General features: G+C 52.0%; 1 protein-coding gene across 1 annotated transcript in view; it reads right to left on the bottom strand.

Moving 5' to 3' along the window:
- Positions 1 to 8128: 8128 nt before the first annotated feature.
- Bdkrb2 (bradykinin receptor B2) overlaps positions 8129 to 16362 on the bottom strand; it is a 27859-nt gene continuing 19625 nt past the window's right edge. Inside the window, exons 2-3 of the mRNA XM_028764580.1 lie at positions 12032 to 12135; positions 8129 to 9625 (exon numbers count right to left, since the gene is read on the bottom strand). Coding sequence (XP_028620413.1) covers positions 8521 to 9625; positions 12032 to 12102 — 1176 coding nt within the window. The 5' untranslated portion in view covers positions 12103 to 12135 and the 3' untranslated portion in view covers positions 8129 to 8520. The remainder of the gene's footprint in view (positions 9626 to 12031; positions 12136 to 16362) is intronic.

Genomic DNA, 16362 nt, shown 5'->3' with positions numbered 1-16362 from the left:
TCAGAAACCCCTCCTCCTTCTCCTCCTCCTCCTCCTTTTTCTCCTCTTCCTCCCCCTCCTCCTTACCCCCCTCCTCTCTGGCTCTTCATTCTGTCTGTCACTTTCTATGTGTTCTACACACACGTGTTAGCACTCATTTGCTGCCCCCCTCCCCGACTGGGTATGAGGTCTCCCAGCAAGCAAGCGGGTTTAATCTCTCCTTGTGTTACGGTCACAGTTTCAACATCAACCGTCAGGCTGATGCATCGTGGGATGCTCAGGGTTTGTTGAGAGAATTCAGAAACCATTTTATACCTCATAACGGCCACATTTCTCTTACATCAGTAACCACTTGTGCCAGGTACAGTGTGCACACAAGGGGTTCAGAGGTGACTCTGCCCTCTCCTGCTCTCCCTTCCTATGGAAAACAAGAGGAAAGCCCAGGCAAGCCCAGAAGTCTCCAACGCACCAGGCCTTGCCTTTCTCCAGGTGGCAGATTTCCTGATTTCAAGGCAAGACTCTGTTTTGGGGGGCTCCAATTGGACATCAGGGTAGTCAGTATGAGACATGGAATCACTTCCTGGGACTGCAAGCCTCACTCGATCGGGCCAAGCAGGGTGACCGCGGTTGTGTACCATGCTGCCTTCAGGAGCTTGGATCTTTAGCTACAGAGCAATTCCTTTGCAGTCAGAACTGGAAGCCATGGCACAGGGAGGCAGCTGGGCTGGGAGCCCCCGGCAGGGTTGTTTCAGTGCTGTGGTCCTGTCAGCTCAGGAAGGCTACGTGGCAGCCCTCCCGTTGTCTTAGGTAGGATTACTATTGCTATGGTCAAACATCGTGGCCAGAAGCAAGTTGGGGAGGAAAGGGTTTATTCAGTTTCAACTTCCGCATCCCTGTTCATCATTGAAGGAAGCCAGGGCAGGAATTCAAACGGGGCAGGAACCTGGAGCTGAAGCTGAGGCCATGGGACAGAGCTGTTAATGGGCTTGCTCACCCAAACTGCTTCTTTATAGAATCCAGGACCACCAGCCCAGGGGTGACACCACCCATAATGGGCTGGGCCCTCCCACATGAATCACTAATTAAGAGAATTCCTTACAGGCTGGTCCACAGCCCCATCTGAGGGAGGCAGATTCCCTCTGAGGCTTCTTCCCCTCAAAGGAACTTAGTTAATGTCAAGTTGACATAAAACTATCCAGCACACCCACCCTGGCCAGTCCTAGAAGAGCAGATGCTGCTTCTGTCCCACTGTGGAGGCCACGCAGGTGCCACTGTGGAGAGGCAGCATCCCCAGGAGGCTCAGAACCCTAACTCTGTTCTCATCCACAAAACAACAGACTTCCCTAAGGCCTTAGTGGCTTGCAGGAGCTGCAAGTCGGGAGGGAGGCGGGACTTTCAGCTTCTCTTTAACCAAGTTCAAGAACTTGCCCTTGGGGGTGGGGGAAGGAAATAAGTGAAGCAGCCCAAGTTCTGGGTCTGCAGACATGGGTATACACACCCAGTGGTACCAGGCCAGTGCTCCTGGCTCTGGGAGCCTGGGATGGCCTTTGGCGTGCCGTGTGACCTTGGTAAAGCTCCCAGTCTTTTCTGCTTGGTAAAATCTGCACAGTTCAGAAGGCGGGAATGTGTTGTTCTTTCCTTGGATGCTTGGGAACAGATGTCAGGACTAAGACAGCTGGAGGCCCTGAGAGAACTCCTCCTGCTCTTTCAGATCCTTGTGGCTATCTATCACCCTTGGCTCTCTTAGGCTCAGGCCAGTCTTTGTAGTATGTATCCCCTCCTTCTCCTTGACTCTGGGTGCTCCTCTCTTTTGCAAAAATGACAGTTGTTTGCCTGAGGACCCACTCTGCTCCAGCATAACCCCACTTTAAGCTGTTACTTGTGCCAAGATGCTATTCCCAACTGGGCCACACTGTGGACTTCCAAATGAATGTGGTGTTTGTTTGTTTGTTTGTTTGTTTGTTTGTTTCTTTTCTGGGAGGTGCAGTGTGACCCTCTACACCAACTTCCCTCATCCAGCTGTCAAGATACCTGGATCCTTATTTTGTAGAGGAGAAAGCACAAGCAGGGACTAACTTCCTCCAGCCATGAAGCCGGTAAGCTGAAGTGTGAGCCAGGAGCCCAGCCCCACTGCCGGACAGCTTTTGTCTTGCTGGGGCCACCCTCTACAGTTTTCTAAGGCCCCTTCCCAGAGCCACTTGCTGGAGATGTCCTTACTTAGAGAATTAACTTTCCAAGTTAAAGATAGAGAACCTGAGGCCAAAGCCAGGGGAGAGAAGAGGAAGAGAGTCGCTAGCCCCGGTCATGTGGGCATGTCTCTCACAAGTATCACATGTCAGGGGGCAGCAGGTGAGAGAAGCCAGATGCCCTCAGTATTCATGGGTGTGCCAACACGAAATGACTGAGAGGCCGAGGGAGAGACAGAGATGAGTAGGTCCTGGAGCAGTGGGATGGGAGGAATCTGAGGCGACAGCTAACGGGTCAGGGATTTCACTCTGGGATGATGGGGATGTTCTGGAATTGGTTGAGCAACTCCGTGAATCACTAAAAGCTGAAAGGGGGGGGAGGTGGGGGCATATGGATTACGTCTTAACACAATTTCCATGCGTGTGTCAGCGAAAGGTCATGTGCTTCTCCACTCGAGGTGGGGCTTCATCTCGACAAACCCATCCGAAGCTGAAGGCCGTGTGAATGGGAAATCTGCGTTACACATCTATGCCTGTGAAGATCTAAGCCTAGCAGCGGAGCCTGTAGGGTATTGTTTCCCTTCTGACTGTTACTCTGGAGCCACCCTTGAGCTGTGGTGTCTCTGCCCACTGCCGAGAGAGACTCAGACATATCACTAGCCTGGGAAGAGTCTGACTGGATCGTCAAAGCCTGGTGCCATTGTAAAGTTGAAAATGTCTAGGTAGATTGTAAATAAGGGACCTCTGTACTCATGAGGGCTCAGAGACACTGTTTATTGTGGTGCGAACAGACCAGACTCTGGTATAGAAGCAATTTATGAGAGAAGTTTCCTGTAGGTCCTTTCTGTCTGTGGTAGACTGTGATTTTTGTTGGTTAAGGCCTGTGTACCCCAGAGTCACTGGGGCTCCCTAACACCTCCCTGTAGGACCCCAAAGGGCTGCTATGCCTTGGCTGAGACTTTTTTGTGTGCTGCTGTTGAAAAGTAACATTCTGCAGTTTTCCTAAGAACAAAACATCCTGTTGAAGGATGGTGCCCCAGGAAAGGAATTGACACTTGACATCCCATTGCCCCCCAGTTGAGTTCCTGTTTTTTCCTGAGTTTATGTTTTTCCTTCCCTGGCTTGGTGTATATATTGAACCTGCCCAGTAAAGGCATTGGCATTCTCTCATAATGGATGACCAGAGTCTGAGTCTTTCTTTAATCCCCCAGACCTACGCCCGAGCTCAGTACCGCGGGCAGCGCCAGAGCTGTCATCCCCCCCCCCCCTTAAGAATTGTGGACTTAGCCGGGCAGTGGTGGCACATGCCTTTAATCCCACCACTTGGGAGGCAGAGGCAGGGAGATTTCTGAGTTTGAGGCCAGCCTGGTCTACTGAGTGAGTTTCAGGATAGCCAGGGCTACACAGAGAAACCCTATCTCGAAAAAACCTAAAACAAAAAAGAAAAAAAAAAGAAAAAAAAAAGGAATTGTGGACTCCAGTGAGTTCCTGACCTTGTTGGCCTCCATAGAAAGGGGTGCGATCTGGTGTGGTTCTTAGTTCCACGGGCCTGGTTGACCTAGGCCTGGTCTCAGCCAAAACCCAAAGACTTAAGCTTTCAGTCACTGTTCTTGTCAACATGGTTGCTCATCCATGATCTCCACATCCTCCCTGGACCTAGAGGAGGGATCAGGACTGTGTGAGGCTCACCAATGAGGTCAGAGATTGGTAGCAAAGACACAGAGGCATGTACTGCTGAGTTCTATGAAGCAGAAGGTTTACTTTCTGAACCATTAAGCCTGTGCTTAGTAGCTTCCTAAGTCAGTGAGCCATCATCCCTGGCCTCACATGAGTTTTTATGGGGTCCCCTGGGCTGCTGGGGATATCTCTGCACTTGGCCTTGACACCCCTGGCCAGATCAGAATTCCTGCTCTTGATTGGTTTCCTGAGGCCTACCAGGAGCTCTCCTCATGGCTCTGACTCCCTGGAGCCCAGAGAGGGGCCTGTGTGTTGGGGTAGGGTGGACAGTCTCGCATCCAGATCTGACAACGGTGATCCCAGCTCTAGTCCATGGCTCCTCTTAGAATCGTACATGTATTTGTGCCCTAAATGAATAGTCTGTCGTACCCACATTTCTATCCCCTGGAGCTGGACTCTCCCTCAGGTACTTCAGATGTGGGGTACTAAGTGTGGGGTGGAGGCTGACAGGAGGAGGGGTACCTGAGGAGGAGTGAAATGTCTTCTGAGATCTGCCACGGCATTTTGAGCCCTGTGTAGCTGGAGGGTAGAGAAGGAGTGAGGTAGAAGGGGTGGAGCCAGCAGGGTGGGCGGGGCCAGATCACCAGGGGTCTTGCAAGCCATATACGGATGTGTAGCTTTATTACAAGAGGGTTGGGGAATATAAAAGGTTCCCTTGTGAAGAGTGTCATCATCAACACCCCCATCCTCACCATCCTCACCACCCTCACCAACCGTCAGCATTTCTGCCATCACTGCCATTGCCACCATCATCACCACTGTCATTGTCACTGGTGACATTCACCATCACGGATGACATCCACCACTACAGATGACACTGGCCATCACAGATGACACACACCATTACAGATATATCCATCACAGACTGCTCTCAAGTGTGTACCAGACCTTGTCCTAAACACTCTCCTACATGAACCCTGTTGCCAGTTTTCTGAGTTGATTGCTGCCGTTGCTGTTCCCATTTTACAGCTGACGTAAAACAGACAAGAGTCAAATGGGCGCCCAGGGCAGAACCAGAACGGGACTCCACATCTCTCCGACTCTGAAACCTGAGCTCCCGAGAGCTGCTCCTCCTGGTCACAGCCTCCTGGGACTGTAGTCTTGAGATATGCTGTTGTCTAGAGTGAGGAATGGGAACTCGGAGATACCTACCAGTGGAGGGAGAAGCAGTAGGTAAACCAAGATGGCCGGTCATAAAGACCCAGGAAACAAGGAGGAGCAGAGTCCAAAAGGGATGCTTCCGCACTCGGGGATGCACATGACAGAGTTCAGTGAACACCGAGCTTCAGGTTTCTGGACTGGACAGATGGGTGTGTGACTAAGCAGTGCTGTTCGTGGATTCTCAGAATGAAGTCTTGTTTGACGAATGACTGGAAATATGGAGAGCAGATGTGGGACCCCAATGTGATGCAAAGATTCCCGTCTCTGGGAAGACAGGCTCTGGCTTTTTAATCCCCGTATTGTACAGGATGCTCCTGATATGAGGTGAAGGTCAAATGGAAGTGTTTTATGGACCTGAGCGACTAGACTTGGCCATCTCTGACACTGATAGGAACATCTGAACGAGGCTCGGTAATGAGCTGTCTGTGGAGTAAAGTAGCATGGCGGGAAATGCTCAAAATGCATTTTCTGAAAAGTCCCAATGCTATTTGTTTAATATATTTATGGATATTTCAGTGCATATTAATAAGTGGACAAATTGAGTGTCCTGTGTTGTGTGTTGCTCCCAGCCCACGCCACCGTCTAACTCATACATAAGGGACACACAATTGCAAAAGTTCTGAGCCCATTGGTCTTTTCCATGACAGAAACCTTGGGAACTGAACACGTCCCTCATCGCCCAAGGCTTTCGACAACCAAAGCCAGTGTCCCAGAGACAGAGCTCAGAGGTTCAGGAAGTTTGACACAAAGAAACACTGCAAAACTCATCTTTACTCCAGTGCACAGAAGAGTTGTGTGCTTACACAGAGCGCTCCTCCCTCATCGGCACTCTGGCCTCGTCCTCTGCACGGTACAGAGCTCTCAGCATCTTTCACTGGACACGATTTCTCATCAGGGTGTCGATACAAAGCACAAGGGGGCTTCCCTCCCGCACACCTGCTTGCAGATGCTGCAGTGACCCAGTTCTGGATCGTTCAGTCACTCTGTGGGGCCCAGGCTGTGGCCAGCTGTGTTCCTCACACCCATAGCCCACTGACTCCTCCTCTGAGGACGAGACCCTGCTTCTCCTTCACAGTATGGGTGTGGTTGGCTCCATTTAGCCCTGAATCCTAGCATTCTCGGCCTATGTTATCTGTTTCCTTCTTTTGGCCACAAGTGTTCTGTGTGCTTGTTGGAATAGGGTCCGAGAGAATGGGTTGGAGAAACAATTTCCTGAGATCCTCTCTGTTAGGAAATTCAAAGTCAGATTGGTCAAGATTCATGGGCTTTTTGCCACGTAGGCTTTCCCTTGGCTCCAGCCTGGCCAGAAACACCAGTGAACTCTGCTCATTTCCTGAGTCTTCATAGCCCCTTGGCTATTGAGTGGTCAGCTCCTAAGTGGCTTGGTGTTAGAGGCTGTTTGATATTCTCCTCATCTATCCCCAGGGGCTTGACATAGTGTTAGCCACAGGGGCCAGCCAGTCCATGGTGACATTGTTATAGTTGAGTCTGAAATGCACCTCCCTCCATTCCTGACCGCTGGGCCCATTTTGGAAAGTGATGGACCCTTTAGAATGTAGGACCTAGTAGGTGAAAAGTCACTAGGGGCAGACATTTGAAGGTCATATGCCCTCCCGGTTCCAGCCGTGTCTCCGTTTACTGGTCCCCTCTGAAGTACGATGCTTTTGTCAGGTGCTCTGTTTACCATACAGTCCCTGGTTCACAGGAGCGAAGCCCTTTTTTGACTCTGAGAGTCAAAATAACCCTTCTCTCTCCCTTAAGTGGCCTCTGTCGGGAAGTTTGTCACAGGTCCAAGAAAAGTAACCGATACAGACACATGGAAAAATAAATTCCCATGGAAGATTCTGGAACTACGAGTATGGTGTCTGTCACTCAAGTCTCTGGCAGGGTTGCTGGGGCAACTGTCTCTACTGATGCCTGAGCTCACCCAAGGCCCCTGGAGTAGGTTGTGGGAACCCACTGGCCCTGAAGCCATCCAGGAGGCTATCCTTGTATCTCTGGTGGAAGACCTGCTCAATATGTTGGTGTGCTGCCTCACCCCCAAGGTGGTTGTGGTTCTCATGTCAGAGTTCCCAGGACTGGGCAGCTCCACCCACCCCTGCCATCACTCGTGAAACACCCTGCGGCCATGTAGGGAGCTGGGCCCGGAATCAACGCCCCTGGGTAAAGTGACCTTCTGTGGATGGGTCAGCTCTTGGTAGCATCCCTTGCTTTGTGAGCCTCTCCTAAGTAAACCACTAATTGGCAGCCCTTGGTCACTGAGACAGGGACCCTGTGAAGCAGCTTAGACTCTCCTGGACAGCTACCAATTTGCAGCTAGGCTGTGAGGTGTGGATTCCCCGGGCAGCAGAATTGTTTTTCTTTGTGCTAGTTGCAAAACAATCACTTGCTGTCTCCCGCCCTTCTCCGTGTAGCTAATGCTTTGTTGTGTGTGTGCACAGGGATGGGATTCTAGGAGGGAAAGGTAGAAGGGAGTGAGGGCCTTAGATACCTGCAGGCAGGTCCTGGGCCTTCCAACACCGAGTATTCCCACAGAGTAGCTCTTCAGCCTGAGTGGCTTTCTTCATGCCGAGGGTCTGCATGTGACGCGTGTTCTGATGAGTCTGCATGTGATGCGTGTTCTGATTCGTCTCCATGTGATGCGTGTCCTGATGCATCTCTGTTTGATGTGTGTTCTGATATGTCACAGCCACATAACACCCCACTTTTCAAAGCACAGGACACCCTCACATTACAGCAGAAGAAGTAGAGGCAGGGATCAGGCTACCATGTCAGGGTTACTGGCTCGCCTAGGCCCCGTGCTCTCCCATCTCCCACAGTTCCTTGCTTTGACATACCATCAGCAGCCCTGTAGGAACTGCAAGTCCTCATCTTTCTCCACTAATGTCAGGACTCCTGTAAGACATTACATATACAATTCGTCCCTCTTGCCCACAGTGTCCAATGCGGTGTATTCAGCAAGTGCTCCATAAATGCTTTGGGGCTCTCCTTTTCTCCTGTCCATCTTGTCCACGGGTGAGAGGAGACACGGAATCTCAGTCTCTGGGCTCTTAGCAGAGACTCTGTAGAATTTAACCTTCAGAAGGCCAATAAATCATAAACCCTTGAAACTGGGAAGTGAGGCAGCCATGCCTACTGTGCATGTAGCCACAGGGCCAAAGCTGGCAGGAGATTTGTCCTTACCCCAAAGGGAAGGAAGCTCTGTCACTCCCATCCCTACCCCACAACCCCTCTATTCATGGAGAATTAGAGCACCAGCCAGTAAGAATAATCCTGCTGTGCTCCAGGGTACCCATTCCCCACAGCATGCTTATGCCATGAGACAGGGCTGGAGTCACCTGCCTGATTCCCTGGGGCTGCCTAGGATGCTTCAAGCTCTTTCTTGAATCCAGGCTGAGAGGCTTGGGTCCCACCAGTCCTCACACACTCGGCAGTAGTTCTGCCTTGCGGCTTCTGTTCACTGTTTCTTCTCTGCCCAGTCCTGCAGCTTGTGGATCTGTCGTTCCACCGAGATAGAGGTCTTCAGAGTCCCCATGGAGTTCTCCATCTGGATGGGTTCTCCCATACAGCCTCCCTTCTGGCATAGTGCCCGGTACACCTCTCGGGACTTCTTCCGGAAGCGCTTGCCCACGATCACATACACCAGCGGGTTGAGGCAGCTGTTGCTGTAGGCCACGTAGGAACTGATCTGTGTGATGACGTCTACGACAGGCACCCAGCATCCCGACAGCACTTCGAGACGCAGCAGCGTGTCTAGGAAGGTGCTAATCTGGAAAGGTACCCAGCACAGCACAAAGAGCCCCAGGACGGCCAGCACCAGCACGGTGGCCTTCCTCTCCGTCTGGACCTCCTTGAACTTCTTCATCTCGTTGTTCCTTAGCACCCGTATGATCCGCACCGTGCAGAAGGTGATAACGCTCAGGGGTAGGAGGAAACCCACCAGGTTCAGCAGCACGTTGGTGAACACCTCCCAGGAGGGGGACGGGTAGGCGATGGCGCAGGCAGTGACATTGTGGCCTTCATCACTGTAGTCCATCATGGTCCTGAACACCAACATGGGTGAACTCAGAAGCAGCGTACAGCCCCAGATCACCAGGCTGTAGAGTTTGGCCCAGCGCACCCCGCGCATGCGGCCCATGGACATGGTCTTCACTAGCGCCAGGTAGCGGTCGATGCTCACGAGCATCAGGAAGCAGATGCTGCTGTAGAGATTCATGTAGATCATGGTGTTCACCACACGACACAGCACTTCTCCGAACACCCAGTCGAAGTTATTGGCAATGGTGATGGCCCAGAAGGGTAACCCGCAGGCCAGGATGAGGTCCGCGGCGGCCAGGTTGCCCAGGTAGATCTCGGCCACAGTGCAACTGTTCTTGTGCAGACAGAACACGCTGAGGACAAAGATGTTCTCCAGTGCGGCCAACAGGAAGAGGACCCAGAGGAAGGGGGCCTGGGTGGCGTTGAGCCAGCTCCACCACTCCGCGTCTAGGCAGTTGTCCTCTGAAAGGGTCCTGTTAAGAGCATACCCGAGGACTTGTGTGGTGACATTGAACATTTCAATGCTGAAAGAAAGGAGAGAAGAGACAGTTGTATCTTCAGGTCACAAGGAGGGGGAAGGGAGGGGAAGACGGGATAGGGGAAGGAGGAGGTGGAGGGCCAGGGAGGAACACAGGAGAGGTGGACCAGAAAGTCTATTGCTCAGCTGATGGCTCCCCTAGGGCAGTGGGGGTGTGGGAGGTGGTGGGACTCCAGTCTCTCTGGGGACAGCACTAGGGGGACCCTGGACTCTCTGGCCCTTTTGTGAGGCCCTCTGCTCATGGGACCAAAGGGACTTAATATTTCTTGGTCTGAGCTCTGTAAGAATCCTTTCCTGGCTACTCTAACGGTTGTGAGTGCCACACCCGGAACCCCTTGAAGCCTCTACTATGACAGGATACGCCCGCTGCCTTCTCACGCCTCTTCCTTGTGGGGCTGTGACCCTTCAGCTCCTCAGAATGGAGTCACAGGTGAGCCATGAATTAGACCAGATCAGAGATGTCATGCCAAGTGGAGAGATTGCAGCCTAGCTCCCAGAACATAGCCGTCTCCATGACAGGCTGTGTCTTCTGGCAGATTTGTGCCCATGCCCGCTGGCACAAAGCAGAGAAGGTGAGTGAAGATTGAATGGGAAGAGGAACGGGGAGGCTTTGGACCAGTCCTCCTGGGGTCAAGTCCTGGCCACTGTATGGCCTTGGACAGTTGCTTACTGTTTCTAGATCCCTAACTAGTAAAGTGGGAATAATATCAAAACATGATTATGAAGATGCACTCAAAAGCCTAAAAGCACACCCAGGACACATGTGATTAGTCACCGTGGGGGTGGGAGTGGGGAATGGGAGGACCCTTCCACTGTGGGGCAGGGGAGAGGAGGCACCAGGCAGTATACGTGAGAAGGCTCTGTTCATCATCCTGGGATTTCTCAGGAAGAGCCCCAGAGTGGCTTCTGGGCTGGTGCTACCCTAGAGCCAGGCTGGAGCCTGTGACTCACGGGTGACTTGGTTTGGATCCTGAGGTGTCTGGAGCCCCTGTAGCTCCCATGTGGTCACCTGTTTTGCTCCTAACGGCCATGGACATCTCTGTGATGAGTCCTGGGTAGGTGGTGATTTCAGGAGGGCACAGACCCAGCGTCTCTCCTCCATCACCACCATCACCACCATCACCATCATCACTGTCATCATCACCACCAGGAATCCTGGAGCTGGTCCCAAAGGCGATTTTAAAAAGCCAGCGGATGGGGAGGAGAACAAGGCGGGCAAGACTGGAGCAGTGACCACCCATCTCAAGTCCATTTTGGGTCACGAAGTGAGATTCAAGTTTGGAAGGTGTTCCCAGGTACGACAGGGATGTGTGTGGAGGGAGATGGGAAGTAGAGAGGGTCTCCACTGTTGCCCTGAGGATGTTATGGAGGGGTCAAAGGGTAAGATGCATCCTCTGGAAAAATGCCTTGCTACAAAAAAAATTCTCTCATGCAATTCCTTCCGGTCTAATTCTTCGTCCCGTGGACGTGGTTGGACTTAGTGAATTTCGGCTGACCCACAGTGGCAAGAGTGACACGTGACTTCCGAGGTGAGGCCATTAAATGCATTGCAGAATCTTCCTGGCCTCACGGAATGGGCTATGGGAAGCCAGACACCCTAGGGTGCAAGGGGAGTCGCCAACCCTACTGCAGCCTGTGTTGTTTCCGTTCTCGTGACTCAGTCTCTTCCAACTGAGCCCGGGCATCATGCAGCAGAGACCAGCCACCCGCAGCCTGCCCTACACTGTGACCTATAGAATAGACTCTTCTTTTGGAATCTTCCAGACATCCTCATTCCAAGCCTTGGCCCTATTTCTGCGGACGGACGTAGGGAGTCCATGTTCTTAACAGCAGCTTGGGGGAGCTATTTGCTCACTGGAGACGCACGCATACCATCAGAGCCATGTGTTATTCATTCTGAGGGCCAGAGCTCTGAGGAAAACCAAGAGCCTGCCTGGCCACTGGGCATTGAGAACTATGGGGACAGTTCTCAGTGGCCTGCTGGGGTGGACATCTCTGCTGCACCTGCCACAAGATGTTGAGGCTAGGCTAGGGTCCTCTGCTGTGCTGCCAACATTGGTCCCTCAGGATGGAGGCCCTGTCTCTGGGCTCCATTCTGAGTCAGTTTCCCCAAGGCTTCCCTTAGTCTTCAGTCTTGCAGCAGATGTCAATTCCGTGGTGACCTGTTTTCACAATGACTTGGACAGCTCACATGCACTGAAGTGTTCTCCTGCCTTCCTTTAGTCCCACAAAAGCCCACTTGGGTGCTCTTGACAGGACCGTGGGGACTAACGTTAAAGCTTTGGTCTTCGAGCCTAACATGAAATCCCCCTTCAACCATGATCCACCACAGGATGCTGCTGTCCTGGAGTCCTAGAGTGACCGACAGTGAGCTGAGGATCCCTTGACTCACCCAAAGGAGGCCGTGGTGGGCATGGGCTCATGCACTGACAGGAGCATGGGTCGTTTCCAAGAACAGGGCATTTGTACCCAGGACAAAGGAGAGTGAGGATCCTCCTGGGGAAATAGAGCAGAGAACGTCATTAGCTGTGACCGTCAAAACACACATATCTGGGCTGAAGAGATGGCTCAAGTGGTTAAGAGCACTGGATGCTCTTACAGAGGACCTGGGTTCGAATCCCAGCACCCACATGGGAGCTCAAAACTGCCTATAACTCCAGTTCCAGGGGATCCAACATCCCCTTCTTGACTCTAAGCCACCACACATGGTATACAGATACACACATTAAAAAAATAATTAACTGAAAAAAAAACCATCCTCCATGAGTATGGAAGATGGAGTCTTGGGCCTTCTCTGGACACACAAATGCTTAACCCATGCAGAATGCAGGCACACACAGTGAATGCAGGTGCATGCTCTATGTCCAGGAAGCTTGCAGGCTTTGGAGAAGGGGAACATGCCACTCAAATAGTCACTAAAGCTTGCCCAACCAACGTCAAATACAAGGCCAATGGCTTGGCTGTGTCCCCAGGGGGCTCATGTGAAAGCCTGGCTCTTACAAAAAGTGAGATCACATGTTCAGTCTGAGCTGTCCTTGACAGGATCATGTTGTGAACACTTGTCCCTAAGGGGTGGAGCTATTTTGGCTTGCCATGAACCTTTAGGGGGTGAGGATTGTCCAGCAGAGGTGGGTCACTAGGGGCATGCCTCTTGAAGGTCATACGCACCCCTGGTTCTGAGTGACTCCCTGCTTCCTGTCTCCTACAATGAGAGGTGTCTTGTCACATGCTGTCACTGCATGACCTGTGCCAAGTCTTCCCCAGACAGACCGAACTGCTGAAACTGAGCCCACCCAAACTCACCTCCGATCAGGTGCTTCTGTCAGGTGTTTTATCCTATCTGGCCTTCACTCTCTGTCCAGGACTCCATGTGACGTGACAGTCCTGCCTGGAGGGTCATGTAGGAAACTGGAGTACATGTATCTATTAGTGGGTGTGCATGCATGCATGTGGGTGTACTACAGATGTCTCACTCAGCAGCCAGTCACTTCTAGAAGCTAGAAGATTCTGGACACAGCAAAAGCACCTAGTTTTAGAAGCCAGGCTCTCCCAGTTCACGTGTGTGTGTGTGTGTGTGTGTGTGTGTGTGTGTGTGTGTGTGTATCAGTGCAGACAATAGCAGGGGAAGAAAATGTATTGGAAGGCACCCAAATGACGCTGGAAGAGGTTTACTGGAACTTTCCAAAGCCAGGGCCAGGACTAGGATCTCAGAAGAGTCTTTCTGCTTCTCTAAAAAGGGAGATTGAGAAAGAGAATCCCCTATTGCTAGCCTTTAAGAGACCCTTCCAGACTCCTTAGAGGGGAATCCAGCTGAGTGTCGAGACACTGCGTTTGAGGCACTAGGTTTAGCATATGCTAAGAATTACCGGGGCTGGGGTGGGGTTCTGTTAGTCATATGCTAGTTATCCAGAAGAACAGAGATGCCTCTTCTGCCCTGGGACTGGCTAGTCTGTGGCTGGGTACAATTCATCTGGACAGTGACAGCTCCTGGAGACCTTGAGCCCTTGGTCTTGGTGGCCCTGGGAAGGTGTCCAATGCCCTCAGTGACTGGTATGGCCCAGTCAGCCCCTGCTTCCAAGATAAAAGCAAAATGTGTGTTCTCTCTTGCCCGACATGTAGCCAGTAGGTGCTTTACTGCCCAGGGGATTTGGCAACTACAGGCTACCCCCCTGCTTCTGTATATCTGGAGGCTGCCTGACTGGGACTCCATTATGGGTTCTCCTGGGCCCTGCTCCAGACTACGCCCTGTTCTCCACTGCCTTGGGCTTGGCAGGCCCCTTGGGACCACTCCTGGGATTCCTGCCATCTGGCTTCCCAGTGGGTCTGGCCAGGGGTACAGTTGGGGATCCTGGCACTCCAATATCTTGGAGTCTTGGGGGCCCTTAGGGTCCAGAGTTTCCAGCTTTCACTAAGAGCCCACTGTCTAAAGGGGAAGAACAAGGAGTGTGGCCCATGGCATCCCAGGACCCCACATGCTCTCTGTACTCTGATGTGAACTGGTTTGTCAACCTCTCTTACGCCACCCGGCCCGAATATTCCTTCTAGGTCCCACTGGGGTCCTGACAAATACAGTTTGGGAGAACAAGTTCAGATACAAGAAGAGTGTTTAAAGAGAACAAGCAGGAAAACTTGGCGCTCATGACAGTGCTGTGCTATGCTGTGCTGTATGTGTTGGCGGGGGGAAGCAGGAGCAGGGCTCTACAGATGCTCATTCTCAGGGATGGGATGGGCCTGAGTTGACTCCTGCAGATGCTGGGAGCTGGGACATCGAATACTCCAATCCTGTTGCACACTCAGTCTGGGAAGCATCTAGGGAGGCAGCCCAGATAAGGCAAGGGGATGGGGGTGGGGAGGTGGAAGAAGAAAGCTTTGCTTTTTGCCTGCTCACTTCATTCATTCTTGTTGGCAAGTTCATCTACTCTGTTGCTGCTGCAGGCTATCACTGATGGCAGTAACCAGCTTTTTGGGGATGTCATACATGGACTAAGAGCCAGAGGCTCTCTGGGAATTCTCCAGGCCTCTAGCACCAGATTGGGACTCCTGGAAAACCGACCTTGAGGTTCTCGGCCTCTTCAGAATGAAGAAACAGGCATTGTTGGACTACCGAGATCATGTTACATAAGCACTCTGAGAAACCTCCCTTTAATATACATTCATTCTGTCTGTTCTGTGCCTCTGGTGACCCCTGACCAACACAGACGTAAAATCCTCCATGGGGCTGTTATCATGAAAGTCAGAGGGGATGAGTCACTCACTGTCAGTCAAGTGCCAGTAATCTCTTGACCAGTAATCTGCTTTCCCAGGACCACCAGGGGGCGCCCTGCTTCAGCTACAGGAACAGGATGGGTCAGGATTGAGGGAGAGGCCCTTCCACTTAGCCTGCTGTCCTGTTCACAGCTCATGTTTCACCCTGATTTCCTATTTGGATGGACACTGATTTCACAGGGGCTGAAGGAAACAGACAGCCTGACGGTCCTTGGAGGAACCACTGAGACTGTTCTTACTGTGTTCCGAGGGGCAGCTCTCCCATATTTCAGCATCTCAGCAAAAACTATGTGTACACACGTGTGCGTGTGTACCTGTGTGCGTCTCTCCGTGTATGTAAAGTGTACAAGTGCGCCCACCACAGGCCACACACTCTTCTCACAGGAGGCCCCTGTCTCCTTGATTTCCTGCTCTCTGTCCATCAGGCCTCAGCCCCTTGTATAACAACAGGGAATCAGTAATTAAACCTCTTCACACCACCAGGCCAGAGCCAGAAAGGACCAGGTCTCCTGAGTCCCTTCCCTGACTCCTCCCAGGATATAAATTTCCCCTAAAGCCAGCTTTGCATGGTTATTGCATCAGGATGGTGTTGATAGACCATCAATCGGTAAACCTCTGGCCAAGGCACAGATGGGGCTGGAGGAGGGGGAGGGGACCTCACAACCTGCAGCAGCCCCTGCAGCAAAGGGCAACCCTGAGCATGGGTTTCCAGGGAACCCTTGTCCTTAAAGGAAGGTCAGAGCCACCTAGGGGTTGGGGTATACATCTGGTTCTCCATTCTCAGAACTCCTTAAAAGTCAAATCAGACGCCGGATCCAATACTAGACACGTGCCTGTGGGCCGTCCCAGCATCTGGATACTTTCTGGTTTTAGAATGTTCTGGAAATATTGCTAAAGGACAGAGGGAGACTTGAGAGGCGGAGCCCCTCTCCCGTCTTGCTTTCTGTAGGGGAGGCACAAGGCAGGGTGAGCTTGCCTGACTGCTCTCCTTGGACCCTGGGGTGGGGTGGGGCGGGCGGGCGGGCTGACTTAACTCTTTGTCTTTTCTTGTTCACCGTGGCTAGCTGATATGTTTAGAATGTTCCTTTCCCTTCCCACACTGAACTGCACAATTTTGATAGATTTGCAATATAATCTTACCACGCATGTCCTTTGAAGTAAAAATCCTGTCTACGCCATTAGCCCTCTCAGGGACTGCCCGAGTTACTCATAGGCGCCGTAATGACCTTAAAACAAACACAGTGCTTTTAAAGCCATTCTTTTGTTTCGGTCAGTCCCCTTTTGTTGAATGTGTTCTGTAGTGTTCTAGACTCTTAATTCAGTCCTGGCTTCTCCAGACATTATCTATACTCCTAGCTCTGCCTGAAGCCACACACCTCGGTCCGCTGTTCACACTCCTGCTGTCCCGCTGCCTGCCGCCTCCTGGCCACACCCCTCTGCCTGCCGCCTCCTGGCCAC

This window comes from Grammomys surdaster, unplaced genomic scaffold (assembly GCF_004785775.1).
Source record: "Grammomys surdaster isolate TR1022 unplaced genomic scaffold, NIH_TR_1.0 144, whole genome shotgun sequence".
Lineage (NCBI taxonomy): Eukaryota > Metazoa > Chordata > Mammalia > Rodentia > Muridae > Grammomys > Grammomys surdaster.
The sequence above is the reverse complement of the archived record's forward strand: the minus strand, read 5'-3'. Positions and strand labels throughout refer to the sequence as shown.